The sequence below is a fragment of the Sus scrofa genome, chromosome 4 (genome assembly GCF_054392235.1).
Source record: "Sus scrofa isolate SSC_HxYL_T2T_F1_AM1 chromosome 4, Sscrofa_HxYL_maternal_Yorkshire_Landrace_v2.0, whole genome shotgun sequence".
Classification (NCBI taxonomy): domain Eukaryota; kingdom Metazoa; phylum Chordata; class Mammalia; order Artiodactyla; family Suidae; genus Sus; species Sus scrofa.
Window position 1 is genome coordinate 33,294,444 of NC_139386.1, and position 22,939 is coordinate 33,317,382.

Consider the following 22,939-nt stretch of genomic DNA (forward strand, 5'->3'; position numbering starts at 1 on the left):
ACACTTCAGAGACATCCAAGGGGAAATGAGGTAATGAGGTATATGGATGGTGCCAGATGTCAAGTAGATATAGTGTTAAAAATTAAACTGTAAAGAGTCTCCCAAATTAGAGGCATAAGCAGATAAATTCACTTCTAGAGAGAGTAATGTTTAAAATGAAGGGGGGAGACTGCAAGCCTTGGGATCAGAAGTCATGGTGATAACTTTACAGTATTTAGAAGCAGAAAGAATGCTGACTTGATACTAAGAAAAAAGCTAAGTTTTCTACATGCTAAGCTTCAAGTAATAGAAAGACCCTTAAAGCATATTCTTAAACATGCAGGGATGAAGGGACAATGATAGATTATCTGATAATACAAACTTGGGAGTTATATGGCAATTAAAACTACATAGAGAGAAGAATTTATTGAGGAACTAAAAACAGAGGGTTAAGAATTGGGCTTTGGAGAAAGCTATTCTTCAATTTTTAAAGAATAAAGCGTTGAGGAGTTCCCGTCATGGTGCAGTGGTTAACAAATCTGACTAGGAACCATGAGGTTGCGGGTTCGATCCCTGGCCTTGTTCAGTGGGTTAAGGATCCGGTGATGCCCATGAGCTGTGGTGTAGGTTGCAGATGCGGTTCGGATCTGGCATTGCTGTGGCTCTGGCATAGGCCAGGGGCTACAGCTCTGATTCGACCCCTAGCCTGGGAACCTCCATATGCTGCGAGAGTGGCCCAAGAAATGGCAAAAAGACAAAAAAAAAAAGAATAAAGAGTTGAATCTAATCTGAGAAAGGACTCCTGTCCTTACAGGAATAATTTTGGAATTATAGTGCAAGGGCTTTTCAAACAGCTATAATAAGATGAAGGGTGTCACACTGTTTATACGATATCTGAGTAATGCAATATAAGTGAATAAAAATTTTACCTACTTCATAGATTGCTGTGAAAACTACATGTGAATAACATTAAACACATAAGTACTTTTTATTACTTGTGTTTGAGTGCTATTTCAGAATGTAGGGTGAGAATGTAGGTATAACACCTAGCCCAGCTCCAAGCACTCAATAAAATGGGAATGATGATGATGATTATAATATTACTATACACAATGATTATTATATATAATATTATAATTATTATTACCATTATATTAGTACTTACAGTTTTATGAGAAAATGATATATTGGATGAAATGATATAGCAACTAGCTAAATGTACTAAATCAAATAGGTTATATGATCACATCTTAAAGTTTAGACCTACGCCATTCCAGAAAGATTTCTCCTCTCTGATAAAGATTTTAAAGAAATTTATACTCATAATTGTGATATTAAAGTTAAAAAAATCTATTTAATAGTATATTCTCAACTGTTGTGTAAATAGAGAATCCGACCACTTCTCATCTTCACCGCAGACCCTGTGGTTGAAGTTCCCACTATCAGACCACTCAAATACTGAAATAGTCCTCTCATTCTCTCTCTGCTTTCACTCCATTTAACCTATTTTCAACATAGTAGCCAGATTTTAATACTGAAGTCTCTTTTCAAAAACATCCTATGTCGCTCTTGATTTTCATCAGAGTAAAAGTCAGTCTTTAGAGTGCCTTACAAAGTCTGTGCAGTTTGGTTGCTCATTACTTCCCTATCCTCCTTTTAACCCTGCTTCCCCTTGCTCACACTTACAGCCACGATCATCATTTTGCTTTTTCTTAAATGCATTTTAGGCCTTCCTGCCTTAGAGCCTTTGCACCTCTGGTCCCTGTACCCGAAGAGCTTTCCCCTCAGACTGCCATTCTTTCAAACCTTGCCCCCGTCTTTCCTTCTCCATGTATTTCCAATTGCAATTCTCCTCTTCTTTCACAACATCCCTTACTCTCAATCAACCAAGAAACTTAGTTCATTGGCTTACCATCTGAAATAGCACTCAAACACAAGTAATAAAAAGTATTCATGTGTTTAATGTTATTTTAACTTGTATATCTATTGTTCCATTACTACTCTAAAATCAGAATTATTACCATTTTCCAAAAGTGTAAATTAAAATATATATAATTATTCACTGGATTATCCTAAGTATTCCCCCCATTGACTGAGGATTAGGTTACAAAGTAGTAAATTATTAAATTAAGTGAAATCAGGATGGAAGAGGCTGAAACTTTTGGGAGTGATGGTACATTCATTAGTTTTTATTGTGGCAATGGTTTTATACATAATGTCAAAACATCTAATTGTGCATTTTAAATATGTTCAGTTTATAGCAGTATATCTTAATAAAGCTATCTAAAAATACAAAGTAGTTAAGACAGTAAGGTTTTAATAAGTCATCTTAAAATATCATAGACTTTTGTACATGAAATAATACTAAATTTTCTATCTTTATATGATCTATACTTGATAGCAACTTTATTATATATCTTACTTTGACTTAATAGACAAAAGACTTCATTTGACCCGTGATGAATGACTTTATTAATAATATTTTCTTCTAAAATAAATGATGAAACTTACTGGATTCCAGTTGTGCATGTGTGCTATCAGGTATTCTAGGTATATCTCTGAAATGATAGAAAAAGAAAACAATAAATTATTTCAACAAATAGTAGCAACTTCTATTTTGATCATTACCAACCTGTATTATAACAGGATAGTGTAAAATGAACAAAATTATGTAAGATAGCAGTGTTATATAAATAAGAAAAAAAAACAAGCCTAAGTACCTTATTGCTAATAGAAGTATTCTGGGTTAACGCCTACTACTTAAAAGGAATTAAAACTTATTGGAAGGACTAGAGATTCTCATATTAAATGAAGTAAGTCAGAAGGAGAAAGACAAATACCATATGATGTCACTTATATCTGGAATCTAACATATGGCATAAATGAACCTATCTACAGAAAAGAAACAAACTCATGGACATGGAGAACACACTTGCAGTTCCCAAGGGGGAAGGGGAAGGAGTGGAATGGGGGTTAGTAGATGCAAACTACTGCATTTGGAGTGGATAAGCAATGAGATCTTGCTGTATAGCACAGAGAACTCTATCTAGTCACTTCTGATGGAACATGATGGAGGATAATGTGAGAAAAAGAATGTATATATTATGTATAACTGGGTTCTTTGCTCTACAGCAGAAATTGACAGAATATTGTAAGTCAACTGTAATAAAAATTTTAAAAAAACTTACAGGAAAGGCTGGACTGGGGGTTTGGGACTAGCATATGCACACTGAGGTATATGGAATGACTGGTCATTGGGGACCCACTCTATAGCACAGAGTACTCTACCCAATATCCTGTGGTAATCTATGTGGAAAAGAATCTGAAAGGAAATGGATGTGTGTACATGTATAACTGAATTACTTTGCTGTACAGCATAAATTATTACAACATTGTAAATCGATTATACTTCAATAAAACTTTAAAAAGTGAAAAAAAAAACTTTAGAGTAGATTTGTAAAAACATACTTTATTTCCTATGTGCTTCACTAACACAATTATCCATTCTAAAAAATTTCTGTACTCAACAAGGTAAGATTTATAAATATATTTTAATTATATTCTACTCATTACTTTTACCTACTGTTGTTCAACTCAGTAACACCGAAATTCAAATAGAATATCATCAAATCAAAAATTAAAATATTCAAATTGTGACTAAAATTTTTTAAACATACTAATTCCACTAAGAAAAAATGTATTGGGACTTAGCAAAATTACCTTGTAATTGCATTTACACCAAAAAAAATGTACATTTTTATTTGAGATTTGCCAGGAGGGGTATGTAATAGTAGTTAAGATCATTCAGAAAAATTACGTCAAAAATATCTAAGATATAAAACAAAAATATGATTAGAGGATCATTTAATATCAAGAAATATACTTGATTAATATCCTAAGTTGATAGAGTACAGTTTTACCATATTACAAACCTATGAAGACAAATAAAAAATAGACAAAATTTCATCTGACATATTCATTACTTTTGAAAGGAACATGTCAAAAACTAAGTTATCAGTTGAAGTCATTTTCTTCATCAAGAAAAGAGGCCACTTCCTAAATAAGTTAAAATTGGGCTCTAGTATTCTATCAGAAAGAAGACTTTCCACAGCTTCTACCCTGGAATGCTCTTACTCCAGACACACATTTAATAACTCACTGTCAGTTTATATATTTTTCTATTGCCTTGTTTTTAGTTATAGGTATATCTCTTACATTGGCTTAATATATGAGCTTCTAAGAAAACATTGCTGTGATAATTTCATGAGTAAGTCTCACATTATAGGTACAAAGGATTATATTTACTGCCAAGTTAAAAAGTCAAAAGGTAATTGACATTTGGTTAAAGATGTCCTGTTTTTCCTTAAATTGTTGCCTCCATCTAGAAATAGTATACCCTTAAGCCCTCTCTTTCTTCTGATGAAATCTTAATTTTAGAAAAAAATATATAAAATTCATAGAATATAGTTGATTGTCATTTTTACAATGTAGAGGATAGTTTATGAAAGGTTGTTTGAAAGAATCATTACTATAGTACCCTTCTGCTAATGGCTTTAGTTATCGTTTAAGAAAATAAAATTAATAAACACCTAAATATTTCTTCTTCTTTTGTAATTAACTATATACTCTAGCATGATCAGATAAAGACATGTCATGACTTTGGTGAGGTATTTTTAATAAAGGAGAAAAAAAACATTGTTCTCAAAATAGTTTAGTTTTATAAGGCAATCAGACATTATTAGATTGCACATTATAAATTGTTTAATAGCAGTCAACTTTATATGTACAAAGTACCTTATAAACTTTATATTTATATATATATATAAATCTATCTATAAATTTCTTCGTATATATAGATGAATCTGTATATACGAAGAACTTTATGTGTATGAAGTACTCAAACCAACTCACCCAATAGGCCTTGAAACAACAAGTTCCACTTGTGGTTCAGGTTTGGATTCCAGAATGATGTTATATACCTCTTCAAATGTGGCTCCTTGCAATAGCCTTCCATTCCATTCTAATACTTCATCACCTACAGTGTATGTCAGTAACAATAATCTTAGAAAGAAAAGCTAACCCCATAAAAGGCACTCAAAACAAAAGCCATCTTAAACTGCAATGAATTCTCTAGAATAAGTCACCAATATAGAATAAGAAACATATTGAGAACAGCTCTAGTGACATAAAATTTGAAGACCAGGATGATTAGTATATTTCACCAAAAAGGACAAGGGTCAGAGGAAATATTACATAAATGTTATCTCTGTGATTTCTAGGATTTTCTCAATGAAGCCTTGTCCCTAAATAGTTGTTAGTTCTTCTTATGAGGAGAAGCAAGTTGGGAACAACTTATGTCTCCAACTTGGTGGATTTTAGGGCCACACCCACAGCATATGGAGGTTCCCAGGCTAGGGATCGAATAAGAGCTACAGCTACCAGCCTGTGCCACAGCCACAGCAACGGGGGATCTGAGCTGCATCTGCAACCTACACCACAGCTCACAGCAATGCCAGATCCTTAACCTAGTGAGTGAGGCCAGGGATCAAACCTGCAACCTCATGGTTCCTAGTCAGATTCATTTCTACTGTGCCACAACGGGAATTCCCTCTTTCTGGGATTTCTTAATAGAAATTTCAATTATATAAAATTCCAAGACAGTTCCTTCTTTCAAGATTTTATAACTCTGAAATCTAGGTTTCTCACCATACATGAAGCTAAGCACCTTGTCTAAACACTTTTTGTAAAAAGCTTAATACTAAGCATCTTACTGAATCCCCTCTAAGGTAGTCAAGAATCGCTTCAATAGTATCCATTATTAAAGAGACAAGGAGTGACACATTTTAGGAAATGTGTGTTTATCCATGAAGTTTGTTCCTGAACCATGCTCGAATTCTTCAAAAGAAACAAGAAGGTTTATGAGGAGCAAATTAGGTTAATCCTAGATACAGACTAGGAATATCCAAGAGCAAAGAAATTACATCAGTAAATACAAAAGTCTTTTTATCTAATGGGACAAGAACTAATAGTTACAACTTTCCATTAGTGAATAAAGATTAATATTTAAGTTAAATGAACTTTTTGTTACTAATAAAGTCACTTCTAAATGAGGATCACTTTTTCATAAGTACTCAAGTTTAATAGTTTAAATATAAGTAATCAAAGATAGAAACCTACCTGGTCTAAGATGTCCTACAGTATCAGCTAAACTTCCTTTTTTAACTTTGGTAATAAATGCACAGAGCCGACCTGATTCAGTCATCTTTCCTCCTACAACCTGATTAAAAGAAGAAAATGTTAAAACAGGCATATTGTTCAAATGAACACAGTTGAAGATTCAAGTAAAAAAATAACTAGACAATTTGCTTTTAATTAACTAGACAGCTTTTAATACTGTAACTTAATATGTTAAAATAATTTTTAAACAATATAGTGTTATTATTAGGAACTGAGTACATGTCCCAAATGTTTAATTACTTGTTGAAAATGTTGCATATCTTGGAAACAACTTCACAATCTATGATTTTCCTCTTTATTTACAGAATTCTGACTTTTTCCATTTCTAAAAACATGTTATTACAGTACTACAGAATCATATTAACATTTCTAGTTATAGACATCAAATATCATTATATAATTTTGTTAATTTTACTATAATTATGATATCTTCTAAAAATTTTATTAGTTGGTAATCTTTTGGTCACATTGACAATGTGCATGATGAAAATGATGGATTTTTCCTGAGAAAATTATGAAATTTACTTAATCTCATCAGAGTTAATGTAAACTTTAAACCATCTGCATCCTAATTTTTCTATTTTTGTATTTCTATTAATACATATCTTTCAGAAAAAGAAAAGACAAATGTTAGAAATAATGCTGTGGAGTAATATGTGTACCTATAAGACTTGCCTCTTAAAAATTAATGCTTTGATTCTCATCAAATACCATGCAATCAGCCTATCAACTTAAAGCAAGTTAAGCAAACAACAGTGAACAGATTTTTTTTTTGCTTCTGAATTGATGGAAAGATGCAGAATTCATTGATTTATCTTACTTCAAGTATTCCCAAATTTCAGTAAATTATATTCAGTTGCAGTTCAGTTAATATTAGCTAACTATTCCTATGTTTGGTTCTGAAAATTATAGCTACAGATATTATGGGCTGAAATACCTGTGTTAATATTTTAAGTTTCTTGGCTTGATAAGCTTTAATAATAATAATCAATCATACTAACTATAGTTATTACTACTGAAATCCCATAGAGTGCAAGGCACTATATTAAATATTTGTGTATTGCTTTATTTAGTCTTATTAAATAATAATTCAGTAAGTATTATTATCTCCATTGTACAGATGAGGAGTCTGAGTCTAAGAGAAGTTTAGTTGCCTAATATCATGTAGCTAGTAATTGCCGAATTTTTTTGCTTTTTAGGGCCGCACCCACAACATATGGAGCTTCCCAGGCTAGGGGTCAAATCAAAGCTGCAGCCACTGGCCTACACCACAGCCACAGCAACACCAGATCTGAGCTGTGTCTGCAACCTACACCACAGCTCATAGCAACGCCAGATCCTTAACACACTGAGCGAGGCCAGGAATTGAACCCGCAACCTCATGGTTCTTGTCAGATTCGTTTCCAATGATCCACAACGGGAATTCCTGTAATTGCTAAATTAGAAATCAAGCCAAGACTTCCCAAATGCTATACCTCACGGTTCTAACATTATGCTGGGCAAATCTGAATTTAATTCCCACCTTCATCACCAGCTTTATGACCATGAACAAGTTACAACACCTTAAGCCTATTTCTTATCTGTTATGAATGTTAATAAAATGATAGACCCAAAGTGCTCAGATGAGTGCTGGCCATTTGGCAACCACTCAATAAATGTTGCCCAATATCACGTTGACCAAAGTTTTCAAATATCTCTCAATAACTAGATTCTACAGGACTACTTCTGTAGCAATGTCTTAACTCTAAAACACATATTCTCTTCGTGTTTCACTTTTTAATTCACCTTAAAACAGAGCTTCTTTGGTGTATTTACCAAATAACTGTCTGGTATTCTACAATAAAATATAAATTAATATTTATATTAAATCTCCTAAGTATTTTTGAATTTCCAGACTTCAAACTTCTTTTCCTCACAAACACACACACACACACACACACACACACACACACACACACACACACACAAATATTGCTACACTCATTTAAAAATTATATTCCCATGTAATACATATATTTCCCAAGTTTGCATATTTAATGACTAAATAAAGCTATCATTTTAATAGCATATAAACACAGGTAGAGACTTAAATGACAAATTATACAGGCAAAATAAGTTGGAGCCCCCCATTTAGGATTCAAGTATGTAACTCAGGTTATATTTTCTAAAAACATATATAAACATATATATACATACGCATTACTATAGGATAATGGCAACCTCCTAAGTAATACTTGGAAAATGAAATGTTTTAGATAACCAATGCAAATATTAAGGAATTCTTGAAAATGGAAAAAGAAAACCCACTTAATTGGTATAAAGTTACATCTCTTGTAAAGGAGTACAGACGCAAAATCTCATAAATTTTGCCACATACCTTTAAGCCAAGCATTGCTCCTGAATCTCGAGATACACTTCCATCTTTTAAACGCTTATTTAATAAAATGCGACCAATCAAACGATCTCCATCTTTAGATGGCTGCCATGTCACAGGGTGCTGGCATATTGCATCAACAAACACAAAAAATTAATGTTTTTTATGACAAATGACCCTTTATTGTACAATCCCTCTAAACTTCCAATTTCCAAAGCGTTATGATTACACAAACCAGTCTGCATTCAAAATACTGATCCAAAGGGTTTACTAGATTAATTTATAACTTAATTTTAATAATCTCAAATTTTTTCAAATTCCAGTTACTTCAGATTCTAACAGTGCCCTGATACAATACTGAAGTCATATAGTTCTACAAATATCAGAAGTCTTGAAAATATATGCAAACTCTAATTTAGTGATCTACTCTACATGTTAGAGAGTAAAAATTCACCGACAAAAAAAAAGACTGCAATTCTATGCAAGTGACCTCATTTAAAACTGAGAATTTAATCTTCAAATACTTTTGAAAGACTTTTAAAGACTTTATCATAGTAAAATTAAAAGGTCAAACTATATTAAAACATGAAATTTGAACCTCTGATGAGGGCTTTCTTGAAATAGGTTTCTAAATTAAAATGATAAAAAATACACCATCCCCAGTAACTTTCCAAATAAATGTGAATGGGAGAAATAGGCCTGATTCAAAAGGTGCGAAGAGATTACGTTTTCCACTTTTTGGAAGTTTCTTGATGCTTTCAGCTCTCCTATCTATTTGGTACATTAATTTTATTAGATAATTCAATGGTATCCATTGTTAAAAAAAAAAACCTTGAAAATATTAGTTGTTTATCTCAGGGCAGAACCAAGCCATTTATAAATCATGATATCATTCCACTATATGAATTATATACGAAATAAAGTAAATGATTTGTGTAACCACAGTTTCATAGTTATCTAAAAGTAACATGCACATCTTCATGCAAAATTTAGCAGGCAAAAGACAAGTTCCAATAAATCACATCAATATGGTAAAAAGATTTCAAAATTCTCACTATACTAAAAGCAAAAATAATAAATACCAAAGCAGATGGCAATGGTTCTAATACTAATTAATACTACATTAAAATGCTATGACAATAAAACAAAAGAGCAAAATGACAGTGAAAGGGAAAAAAGAAAAACAACTTTTTCTGTGCAAACAGACCCAATTATCTCCCTTTTGCCTGGGATTCAAACTATTAATAATTTAATTTTCATCCCAAGGAAAATATATGCAAGCAATCGAATAAGCCAATCCAAAAAATTCTTTATATTTGTGGTATATAATAACATTACAAAGTTCTTTCGTGTGACCATAAACAAAACAATCCTTTGTTCCTAATTTTTATTTTCATTTACTTATTTTTGGATATGCTGTCAAGCAACAAAAACAGCAAGCAAGCAAGAAGTATTTTGGTTGGTTTGTTTGGTTTTGTTTTGTTTTTCTTTTCTGCACCTTAAGAAATGCTACATTGACCCTTGAAATGTCCTGTCCTTTTATTATGTTCCCTTTGAATGAGTGACAGAGAGCAAACGAAGACCAAATGAGCAGGTTAAAAGGCAGGCTCCACAATCTCAGTACCTTATCACTATGGCTATGCTCCTCGTTAAGGGTTGTGCTACTACACGTATCTACCCCAGAGTCCTTAATCTGAGGTTCAGACCATTCCAAATCCTCTTCCAAAGAGTGGCCACCAAAGTACATCATTTTCTTTTGTCTCCCAGACCTGGTGTTAGAATCCGACAAAACTGCCTGCTCACTAGTTTTTCTTTTTCCCTTTTGACTGTCCCCTACAGGTGTGGGATAAAAAAATAAAATAAAAAAAACAAAAAAGAAAACATGCAAAGGTGTAAATCAAAAAGGAAAACTGAAATGATAACATAAATTAAATAGTAAGGCTCCACATGTCTCACCAAAGACATTGGGGATGCCTCACTGCTATGCCAAGACGTATGGTCCAACCAGTTGTAATCCATGTCTCCTGTGAGAGTCAGACAGACAAAAGAGTGAAGTAAAGGAGACGGCGAAAGAAAAGACAAAGACATAATAAACATTTTAAACTGTGATCCTTTCTGGTTTCAAGAACTCAAGCACTCACTACAGTATACCAAGAGAAAGCTAAGATTTCAAACAAGTAAAATCTATAGAAAGCAGAATATACAGTTTATGTACTCTAGAGAGACCCTACAGAACAAAAGTGCTACCAGAAGAGAAAAGGCTAATAATAAACAAAAATAGAAATGAAAAAACTACATATTCTGAAAAAGAAAAAGACTATCAGCTATGTCTGTTAATTCATGCTATTTTTTTCATGCTGGCCTACAGACATGAGTTTCTTCTGCAAAGATTAAGGAACATTTTAAAACTTTAACAGTGGTCTGCTGATAACCACCACTATGAAAAGTTAAAGTAATTAAATGATGTTTCTAGAATGTCATATGATATTCTTTATAATACTGAAGCCTCCTAAAAAATGTGAGTGATTAAAAAAAATAATTGGTTACACAAAAGATTAACTGCATATGAAAATGATAAAACAGGGTCATTCAATTTCTATTAATAAAAATAAAATAAACCTTATTTAAATATCATGAATTATTTAACATTACTTTGAAATAATTTTAAAGTTTTTTTCAAAAATTTCATTCTCACAAAAAGTAAATTTTCTTTTAAAATAATTTTGTCAAACAAAGTTATATAATGGCAACTAAGAATGAATACCCATTTCCCAAACTTATGTGCGCCTTATTTGCCTTACCTTTGAAAAAGGAATTGTTTAGTCTATATGTGTACATATTATATTTTTAAGCTCTAGTCATACTATCACTTATTTTAAAAATATTTACTAAACACCTTCTATTTGCCAGGTATTGTGCTAAGTCTAAAGTAAGGGGTAAAACAATGAGACATGGAACAGAGTGGAGATAAAAACAACAAATAGATCATCAGTGTCACACGGGAGAGTACAAATCAGGAAAGAGCACAGTAACATCTAATTTAGATCTGGGGTTCAGCAAACTCCTCTAAAGAAGTAATGTGTAAGATGAGAACTGAACTATGTGAACTAAAGGACAGGAAATGATTTTGGCAGACGGAAAGCAGAGGAAAGAGCATTCCAGGAAAAAGTAACAAGATGGTACTGTAAAAAGATTGATGAATATCAGTGTGTCTGAGCCAAAGGAATGAAGGAGAATACAGTGCTAAATAAGACTGTTGAGGCAACATACACCAGTTTAGAGAGGGCTTTTTATGCCATATTAAAGATAATAGAATTCATTCATTGAAGGATTTTAAGAAAGATGGTGATTATCTGACTTACATTTTTAAAAAGATGAATATAAGTACAAAATATAGATTGGGCTGGAAGACTCCATAATTTAAAAGACAGTTGCAGTAATTCACGGGACAGGTGATTATGGCAATAGACAGGGTAAGAAAAGATGGACCTGAGAGATGTTTTGGAGGTAGAAATAAGAGTGTTAAGAAAGACTAAAGCATTAAGAATCACTCCCAGGTTTCTGGCATTAAAGAGTGTATGGAAGGAAAGACCTCATATGAGAGGAAGAGCACTTTTCATTAAGAAAGGGAGAGAAAAGAATTACTTTATTTCACAGAATTGATGATGTCATCGACAATAAGATTCATAGACTCATAGATATTAAAATGACAGAAATATGCATTTTAGAATTTAGTAAACATGTTAATTGATTTTATTTTGTGTGTGTGTGTGTGTGTGTGTGTGTGTGTGTGTGTTTTGCCTTTTTTCTAGGGCCGCTTCCCACGGTACATGGAGGTCCCCAGGCTAAGGGCTTAATCGGAGCTGCAGCCGCCAGCTTATGCCACAGCCACAGCAATGCAGGATCCAAGCTGCGTCTGCGACCTACACCACAGCTCACGACAACGCCAGATCCCTAACCCACTGAGCGAGGGCAGGGATTGAACCCACAACCTCATGGTTCCTAGTCGGATTCATTAACCACTGTGCCACTACAGGAACTCCCCGGTAAGTGATTTTAGATATATTATTCCAAATACCTATAAGTTACTCCAGTGGGCATATAAGAAATCAATTGGTTAAATTATAATAAAGCTTAGAAGGAAAGTCTGAGCTGGAGACATAAATTGGGAATTATTAGCATGTAGACAGGAATCTAACTGGATCATTTAGGAACAGAGGGTAAAGTAAGATATGAAGAAGATCCAGATTGAATTCTAGCAGAGTTTGATTTGAGATGAGAGACAGAAAAACAGAGAGAGCATGGAGAGATAAAAAAGAAGAGAGGAAGCCGGAGGTCTCCAGATGAAGTAAAAAGAATTTCTTAAGCAGAAGGAGAAATCAACTGTATAATGATTTCTACACATCTGGGAGGATAAGGAACTGACAAGTGTACATTTGATTTGGTAATATGGATATAAGGAATGATATTGGAAAAATCACTCTAGAGAGAATGATGAAATTAAAATCAGACCAAAGTAAATAGTCAAAGGGAAATGACAAAATAGAAAAACTGTGTAGATGAATGGTTCACAAAATCCCTAAAACAGCATAATCAACATGACCTGGGTACTTGTTAAAAATGCAAATTTCTGGGTACCACCTAGACTTAGAAGCAATGTGGGTGAGGCCTAGCAAACTGGTTTAACAAGCCCATCAGATGATTATGATCGCAAGTTTGAGAACCAGAAGACACAATTCTTTTGGGAAGTTTACTTGTGAAGGATGATGAAGCTGTGCTAACACAGAGAAAACTCAATTTGTAGAGGGGAAAAAAAAACCGATTCTTCAACTTCTGAACTAGAGAAGTGCTTCCCAACCCTTTTCATGGCACTAATAGATAATTAAGATTTTACAGCTACCCAAAAAACTAGGCATATTTTTATCTCAGAAAACTACTCTCCTTTTAAAATATGCTATTATTTCATGACAAACCATTGATAAATTCTCCGAACTGGATTAATATAACATGCAGACTATAAATGAAAATTCTTGGCTGCTTTATGTGAAGCAGCTTGCAACCTCTCTTCTCACCCAACACCTGCAAACTAACAAAAATGCAGTTTTGTAGTTTTTTCCCTCTATAAATAAATAAGAAATCAGCTCTTAAACCGCTTGAAACTAAAGCAAAAATCTCTGATAAAAAAAAATGTACCAAATAGGCTAGGCCCTCAGTAAATATTTTTTAAATGAGTAAGTATTAGTATTACTGTAAGAATTAAATAAGGTAATCAATGTAAAACATATAAGAAAAATAGTCCTAATCTCCTAGAACTATCAGTATTTAGAAAATAATACCAATCACTTAATATTCTTATTTTGTGTAGCTTCAAGGGGCAGAACTAAGGTAATAAAATATCCTTCCTATAGTAGTACCAAAAATATACTGCTGAATTTCCAGTTCTAGAACAAGAAATAGAAGACAAAAAGAACCAAATGGAAATTTTAGAACTTTTTGAAAAATCACTAGAATTTGAAAAGCAAATGGATGGTTTCAACAAATGAATGAAAAGGATGGAGGAACAACAATGAACTTGAAAACACAATAGAAATTACCCTATTTGAAAAACAAAGATAAAAAAGACTACAAAATAAAATATACAGAGCCTCAAGGACTTGAGGGATTATAATAAAAGACATAAGTGATTATAGCTCCAGGAGAGGAGAAAGATGGGGCTTAAAAATTGTTTGATGATACAATGACTAAAAATTTCTCAAATTTGCAAAACATATAAGCCTACTCATTCAAGAAACTACATAAGCCCCCAAATAAGAAATATGCAAAGAAATCTGTGCCAAGACATATCATAATTAAACGAAAACCTAAAGACAAACTATCTTGACAGCAGCAAGAAAGAAACAATACCTTATCTAAAGAGGAAAAACAATTCCAATGACAGTGATAAAATCTCTCATCAGAAACTTCAGAGGCCAAAAAAGAAGTGGAACAATAGTTTTCTTTTTTTTTGGGGGGGGGGGGGAAACAATAGTTTTCAATTGTTGAAATAAAAGAAAAGTCAACCCTGAATTCTAAATATGGTAAAATTATCTTTCAGGAATGAATGAGAAATAAAGACATTCTCAAACAAAAGAAAACTAAGAGAATTTGTCACCAACAAACTTACTATAAAAGAATGGCTAAGGAAGTTCTGGAGTTTTTGTTTAGGGAAACAAAAAGAAAAGAAAAAGAATGAACCTGGAAATTCTAAGAAGGAATAAAGAACATGGTAAATAAAAATATGGGAAAATACAATAGACTGTTCTTCTCCTCTTTAGTTTTCTAAATTATGCTGATGTTTGAAGCAAAAAGTATACATTGTCTGATGTGTCTTTCAACATACACAGAAGAAATATTTAAGGTAATTACACTATCAACAGGGAAAGGTAAAAAAGTATGAAAGGTTTCAACATTTCACTCTAACTAGTAAAATGTCAACACCAGTAGGACATTGTGTAACATAGAACCCAGAGCAACTTCTTAAAAAAAAAAAAAATCTTGGCAAAGAAATATACTCAAGGAATTCCTGCTATGGCTCAGTAGGTTAAGAACCTGATGCTGTCTCTGTGAGGACCTTACTCAATGTGTTAAGGATTCGGCATTGCTGCAAGCTGCCACATAGGTCGCAGATGTGTCTCAGATCTGGTATTGGCTTGTAGCTGCAGGTCAATTTGACCCCCAGCCTGGGGACTTCCATATGCCTTAAGTGCAGAAAAAAAAAAAAAAAAAAAAAAAGGAGAGAAAAAAATATACTCCAAATCATTAAAGATGAATCAAAATGTAATCCAAAAAAAGAGTTCGAGTGACCTAGAGAAAGGCAAGAAAAAGAAAACAGAAAATAAAAAAAGGAACAAACAGAAAAAAAGAATATGGCAAACAAGAAAAGTAGAGACCAATATTCCTTATGAATATAGACACACAAATTCTTAACAGGATATTATCAAATAAAATTCAGCATATATAAAAAGAATTATACAGTCTAACCAAATGGAAGTTATTGCTAAAATGCAAGGCTGGTGGAATATTAAAAAAACAATATAAGTATTGTATCCACAACTTAAAAAAGAAAAATAACATGATCTTATTCATTGATGCAAAAAAAAAAAAATCATGATAAAAAAATTTTTAGAAAACAAGAAAGGAGAACTTGCTCAAATAAAAGACAATAAAACTTAAGGCTAAGTTTTAGCTTACTAGCAGTTTAACCTTAATTGCAATTAAATCTAAGCTTAACCTTAATGGCAAAAAGCTCAATGTTTTCAGGTAAAGAGAAATTTTTTTTGTTTTTTTAGGGCCACCCCAACGGCATATGGAGGTTCCCAGGCTAGGGGTCCAATCGGAGCTGTAGTCGCCAGCCTATGCCAGAGTTACAGCAATGCAGGATCTGAGCTGCGTCTGTGACCTACACCACAGCTCACAGCAATGCCAGATCCTTAACCCACTGAGTGAGGCCAGGGAGCAAACCCACGTCCTCATGGATGCTAGTCAGGTTCGTTAACCACTGAGCCATAATGGGAACTCCCGAGAAATTTCTTTATTTCTAATAGCCAAAAAGTAGAAATAAGCCAAATGTCCTTTAATATGCAAATGGCTAAACAAACCGTGTGTATACATATCATGGAATACTACTCAGTAATAAAAAGGAAAAAACTACTGATATCTACAACATAGATGGACCCGAAGGGTGATATGCTGAATTTTTTTTAAAAAATCACAAAATACCATATACTATACAATTCCCTTTATATAATATTCTCTAAATGATAACATTAAAGAAGTGGAGAATAAATTAGCGGTTGGCAGAGGTTAGGGATGGGCGGAGTAGGAAGATGTTACCATAAAGATGTAGCAAAAGGAAGGTCTCTGTGATGGTATAGTAGCTTTATATTTTTATAATAGTGGGGATTATGTGAATCTACGTGATAAAACCATACAAATATTGTTTCAATGTCAGTTTCCTGGTGTTGATGTTGAACTACAGGTATATAAGACGTAACTATTGGGGGGACCTACTTGAAGGGCGCATGGGATCTCTCTGTACTATCTTTGCAACCTCTTGCCAATATATAATTATTTCAAAATTAAAAAGGAAAAATAATGTGTTGCCGCTTTCATGGGTATTGATAATCTCATCACTAGAAGTGCTCAAAGAAAAGTTGGCATATTGCTTGTCTGCATGACATAGAGAAAAACTGGTGCTTCAAGAAAGTTACATGAAGGAGTTCCCGTCGTGGCGCAGTGGTTAATGAATCCAACTAGGAACAATGAGGTTACGGGTTCGATCCCTGGCCTTGCTCAGTGGGTTAGGGATCCGGCGTTGCCGTGAGCTGTGGTGTAGGTCACAGATGTGGCTCAGATCCCGCATCGCTGTGGCTCTGGTGTAGGCTGGTGGTTACAGCTCCGATTCGACCCCTAGCCTGGGAACTCCAATGCCATGGGAGTGGCCCTAGGAAAGGCAAAAAGACAAAAAAAAAAAAAAAAAAAAAAGAAAAGAAAAGAAAGAAAGTTACATGAAAAGCACACTAACTCTGGGAGTGCCCCTCGTGGCTCAGTGGTAACGAACCTGACAAGTACCAGTAAAAACACGGGTTCAATCCCTGGCCTCACTCAGTGAGTTAAGGATCCAGCATTGTGGTGAGTCCTCCAATTCGACACTTGGCCTGAGGAACTTCCATGTGCCTCAGGTGCAGCCCTAAAAGAGATCTCCCCCACCAAAAAAAACCCACTAAATCCTACAGAATTCTGATATTCACTGATTCTATTAGTTCAAATTAAACACATTTAAAAGAAGAAAAAAAAGGGAGTTCCCATCGTGGCGCAGCAGAAACGAATCTGACTAGGAACCATGAGGTTGTGGGTTCAATCCCTGGCCTTGCTCAGTGGGTTAAGGATCCTGCGTTGCTGTGGCTGTGGCGTAGGCCGGCAGCACCGATTAGACCTCTAGCCTGGGAATCTCCATTTGCTGCAAATGCATCCCTAAAAGGACCAAAAAAGAAAAAGTAAACATAAAACCTAGTTAAAAATAATCAAAAGATTCAAACCTTAAGCTAAGATTTTCTCCTTCACTTATCTCTACTACAAAATATAAACAAACTCAGTGGTACATGTGTTTGTGTTGTGTGTTAGATGCATAGAGGGAAAAAAGTTCAGATATTCTATTTATAATATTTTCCCTCCAGTCATTAAGTGAATGCAAAGGTTTATTAAGTGCTGGGCTTTTTGGGGTTTTTTTTTTTTTTTTTTTTTTTTGTCTTTTGTCTCTTTTAAGGCCTCACCCGAGGCATATGGAGGTTCCCAGGCTAGGGATCTAATCAGAGCTGTTGCTGTTGGCCTACACCAGAACCACAGCAATGCAGGATCCCAACCATGGCTGTGACCTACACCACAGCTTATGGCAATGCTGGATCCTCAACCCACTGAGTGAGGCCAGGGATCGAACCCGCAACCTCATGGTTCCCAGTAGGATTCATTTCCACTGAGCCACAACAGGAACTCCAAATAACTGTTTTATGTCACAGTTTTTCATTATTTTAGGTTAATAAGTATTTTTATTTAAATCACATACTCTACAAAGGTATTTTTTGACATCTTTATTTTAACTTAATCATGTTTATAAAATCACAACACGTTGCTGCAACATAAAGTTTTACAGCTGGAGCCACAAAAACTATGTTAAAGTACTGGCTCCACTCCTTATTAATTTTATGAATTGAGCAAGTCACATGATACATTAGGCCTCATTTACTCATCTGCATAAAAAGAGATTAATTGTGATATCTCACAGGCTGTTTAAAGGTTCAAGTAAGATAATGGTCATGAGAGTGCTTGGTAAATTATAGAGCCATCCCAAGGTGGATGGTATCATAGCCATCTTCATCATTATTAAAATAAATTGATCATAATTTTCATTCTAAATAGACAGAGGAAATTCATCTATGACCCTTTTATTTTTCCTCTCATTTCTTTTCTTGGTATTTTACTTTCTTCCTCAGCTCCTCAGGTTATATGTGTCAGCATTTCCCAAGAGGAAAAACTGGTACTGCAAAATGTTAATATGCTTAAATGATATACAAATCACCTAGCAAAATAAGCTTTGAAAATTCTGGATTAAATGTAATTAAATAGATTTCCTGAATGCAAAATTTTCCTATGGTAATGAAATATGCTTCTTTCCAAGAATTATGTAACATACAGTTTCCACAAACTTAATTGGAAAGCTAACCTTTCTCACAGGACAAGTGTCAAGGAACTCTATTTTGATATATAATGCTGAAACCTTCCTGAAGGGTCATTTTTCCTAAGATAGTCTTTAAAACTGATGATAAGGCTTAAGTCCTTCAAGAAAAATGTTCAGTATTAAGGAAGACTAAAAGCCTCAAGTTTAAAAAACAAAAAGTTATACATAGAGAATATTATCTAAGGCAATGGTTTTCAAACTATGTTCCATGGAGTAGCTTCAGAGACAACTGTTGGGAAGTGGCTGAACTGATTCTAAGGTAATACTCATAGTCATCACAGCATAGTGTTCATGCCTTTGTGAAGGATCTGTGACTAGCTCCTAATTAAGGTGGTGGGAGGGCAAAGTGATGGGACATCACTCTCAGGATATCATTAATAGGATTGTCTAGCTAGTCAACTTGCTCTAAGATGCCCTCTGCCAACTCCATGAAGTAAGCAGTCATGATGAAGCCCATGTGGCAAGAACGAGCAGGCAATCTTTAGGAACTGAGGGCACTGCCTAGGAACTTCAGGTACCATCTAGTCACAGAGAAATGAATTCTGCCAACAATCTCATTGAATTTGAGGTTAGATTCTTCCCCCATCAAGCCTCTAGGAACAAAGCCTAGCTAACAACCTGACTGCAGCTTCGAGAACCTAAACTGAGCACCCAGTGAAACCATGCTGAGACTCCTAAACAACAAAAATTATAGGGTGGTGAATGTGTGTTGTTTCAAGCCACTGAGTTTGTGATAATTTGCTCCTAATGCACTGCCAGCTCTGAAAGCAGATTTTAAAGATAGAGACCAAACCATAAAAGTCAGTAGATCTAAAGGGCAAGATGCGCTTCAGTCAAGACTCAAGCTCCAAAACAAAACCAAGTCTAGCTAAAAGGCAATATTTGAAATACGAAGATAGAGAATTCTCCATGATTAGCTTTTTTTAAAAAAAATCCTGCTCCTTTGGTATTACCAATGTATTCTTCTTTAATAACATGTAATTGATCATTGTGTATATTATACACATTAGAACTCATATTAATGATCACACACTGTGAAATTGTTTTAGGATTTGTGGATGTAAAGAGACCTCGGGAAACTTATATTCTAGAAAGGTAGACAGGTAAAATATAAAACAGCAAGCCTTAAAGTAATATATACCCAGGCTATACTGTTTCATTAGAGCTAAGTTACTATCAACTATAGCATATACAATTATTATTATTATTATTATTATTATTATTATTATTATTATGTCCACACCTAGGGCATATGGAACTTCCCAGGATGGGAGTCAAAATGGAGCTGCAGCTGCTGGCCACAGCCACAGCCACAGCAACACAGGATCCAAGACATGGTCCATTCCCTGTTAAAGGCTTCAAGTCCCCTTCAAGGAGATTAAACCCAAAAGCCTCTGCCATGTGTCACCGTAATGCCCCTTCGCCCACCTTGAGCAGCCTGGGCTGCTCACTCCCTACTTGGGAAAGAATACCACCCATTCCTCACCCCGCCTCTATATAATCTGTTCCCCATGCAAATAAGGTATCTTGCTGGAAACCAGTCAGAAGATCAGATACGCCCCATACAGAAATCAAACAACACTCAGCCCTTACGCAAGGCCCAGGGGGTTGGGGCAGGAGAAATTGGGTCCCCACTCAGGTCCACAGCATGGGGATATAAAAACAATTGTAAAGCAAGGTGGGCCCTCTTTTGCCTGCACACCCATGCACATGAGCCCTGTGCACTCTTGTGCCCTTTCTCTGAAAATGCACTTTCATTTTAATAAATTTGTAAAACACCCACCATTTCAATATTTTGTTATGGCAGAGCAGGGACCGAGAAAACTGCAATTTATCATTCTGGAACAAACTATCTAGCACTACCTACACCACAGCTCAGGGCAACACCAGATCCTTAACCCACTGAGCAAGGTCAGGGATTGAACCTGCATCCTCATGGATCCTAGTCAGGTTCTTAACCACTGGGCTACAATGGAATTCTGCAATTATTTTATACATCACTAGAAAGGAAAAAAATGATGCCACTAAACAATGACAATCACTTGACAGCAAAAAGAATATTTAGAATTTTAAAAAGAATTTATATTTTCAAAATATTACAATGTAGACAATTTGCTTCTTAGGATGAAAAAATTACGGCATTTCATGGAAAAAATGTTGATTGTTCAGAAAGGAGAGAGGTTTTAAAACTTAAGAAATGCTTCACTATAGAAGTGATATTTAAACTGTATCTTGAAAGATGAGTTAAGATTTTACTTACTGAATGATTTTACTTTCTTAGAGGAAAACAACAGGTATAATCCTGGCATAGAAAAGAGAATACATCAAAATACTGCTGCTAATAGGAACATATATAATATGTTTGGCAGGCAGTAGAATATTAACAAGTAACCTTTTCCTAATCCTGTAATTGGATGTTGTTTCATGACCTGCATCAGTAGCTCTCAATCACAATGTTGTAACACAGGTATAAAGGGTGCCACGAGTAATGCCATGACTGATAAAAAACATAGTTTACAAACTAAACTTTAAAATAGAATAAATTTAAAAATCAGAATAATTTTTCAACCTTGTATTTACATTAATGTAAATCTCATTTAATGTCTTAAATGAAAAGGAAAGAAGTAAAGCTGAAAAAAGCAATTATTATTTTTTTCTTTTTCTTTCTTTTTTTTCTCTTTTTTAGGGCCACACCCACAGCATATGGAAATTCCCAGGCTAGGGGTCTAATTGGAGCTGTAGCCACTGGCCTATACCACAGCCACAGCAACCTCAGATCCAAGCCGCATGTGTGACCTACACTACAGCTCACAGCAAAGCTGGATCCTTAACCCACTGAGTGAGGCCAGGGATCAAACCTGCGTCTTAATAGACGCTAGTCAGATTTGTTTCTGCTGAGCTACAACGATAATGCCTGAAAAAAGAAATTATAAACTCAAAATGGATTAAAGACTTAGATATAAGACCAGACACTATAAAACGCTTAGAGGAAAACATAGGCCAAACACTCTCTGACATAAACGACATCTTCTCAGATCCACCTCTTAGAGTACTGACAATAAAAACAAAACTAAACAAATGGGACCTAATCGAACTTAAAAGTTTCTGCACAGCAAAGGAAACCCTAAACAAAACGAAAAGACAGCCCACAGAATGGGAGAAAATCTTTGCAAGTGAATCAACTGACAAAGGATTAATCTCCAAAATTTATAAACAACTTCTGCAGCTTCATACCAAAAAAAAAAAAAAAAAAAAAAAAAACCCATCCAAAAATGGGCAGAAGATCTAAACAGACACTCTCCAAAGAAGACGTACAGATGGCCAAAAAACACATGAAAAAATGTTCAACATCGCTCATTATTAGAGAAATGCAAATCAAAACCACTATGAGGTACCACCTTACACCAGCCAGAATGGCCATCATCCAAAAGTCTATTAACAATAAGTGACGGAAAGGGTGTGGAGAAAAAGGAACCCTAGTACACTGTTGGTGGGATTGTCAATTGGTGCAACCACTGTGGAAAGCAGTATGGAGATTCCTCAGAAAACTAGACATAGAACTACCATTTGATCCAGCAATCCCACTCCTGGGCATCAATCCAGAGAAAACCAAGACTGGCAAAGACATGTGTACTCCGATGTTCGTTGCAGCACCAGTTGCAATAGCCAAGACTTGGAAACAACCTAAATGTCCATCGACAGAGGAGTGGATCAAGAAGATGTGGTACATATACACAAGGGAATATTACTCAGCCATTAAAATGAATGAAACACCTCCATTTTTAGCAACATGGATGGACCTAGAAATTATCATGCTAAGTGAAGTCAGCCATACAATGAGACATCAACAACAAATGCTTTCACTGACATGTGGAATCTGAAAAAAGGACAGACTGAACTTCTTTGCAGAACAGATGCTGACTCACAGACATTGAAAAACTTACAGTCTCTGGAGGAGACAGTTTGGGGGGTGGGGGGATATGCTTGGGTTATGGATGGAAATCCTGTGAAATTGGATTGTTATGATCATTATACAACTACAGATGTGATAAATTCATTTGAGTAATAAAAAAAGA

The 22,939-nt window shown here is 34.6% G+C and overlaps 1 protein-coding gene across 50 annotated transcripts in view; it reads right to left on the bottom strand.

Moving 5' to 3' along the window:
- RIMS2 (regulating synaptic membrane exocytosis 2) overlaps positions 1–22,939 on the bottom strand; it is a 617,675-nt gene that overhangs the window by 284,802 nt on the left and 309,934 nt on the right. For 27 of the 50 annotated variants that reach the window (XM_085021920.1, XM_085021897.1, XM_085021895.1 and 24 more), the window contains 5 exons: positions 10,215–10,423; positions 8,594–8,713; positions 6,157–6,256; positions 4,891–5,014; positions 2,491–2,537 (listed from right to left, as the gene is read on the bottom strand). In XM_085021920.1, coding sequence (XP_084878046.1) covers positions 2,491–2,537; positions 4,891–5,014; positions 6,157–6,256; positions 8,594–8,713; positions 10,215–10,423 — 600 coding nt within the window. Of the gene's footprint in view, positions 1–2,490; positions 2,538–4,890; positions 5,015–6,156; positions 6,257–8,593; positions 8,714–10,214; positions 10,424–10,546; positions 10,615–22,939 lie in introns of all 50 variants that reach the window. The other 23 variants (XM_085021919.1, XM_085021923.1, XM_085021931.1 and 20 more) reach the window with 1 other exon arrangement.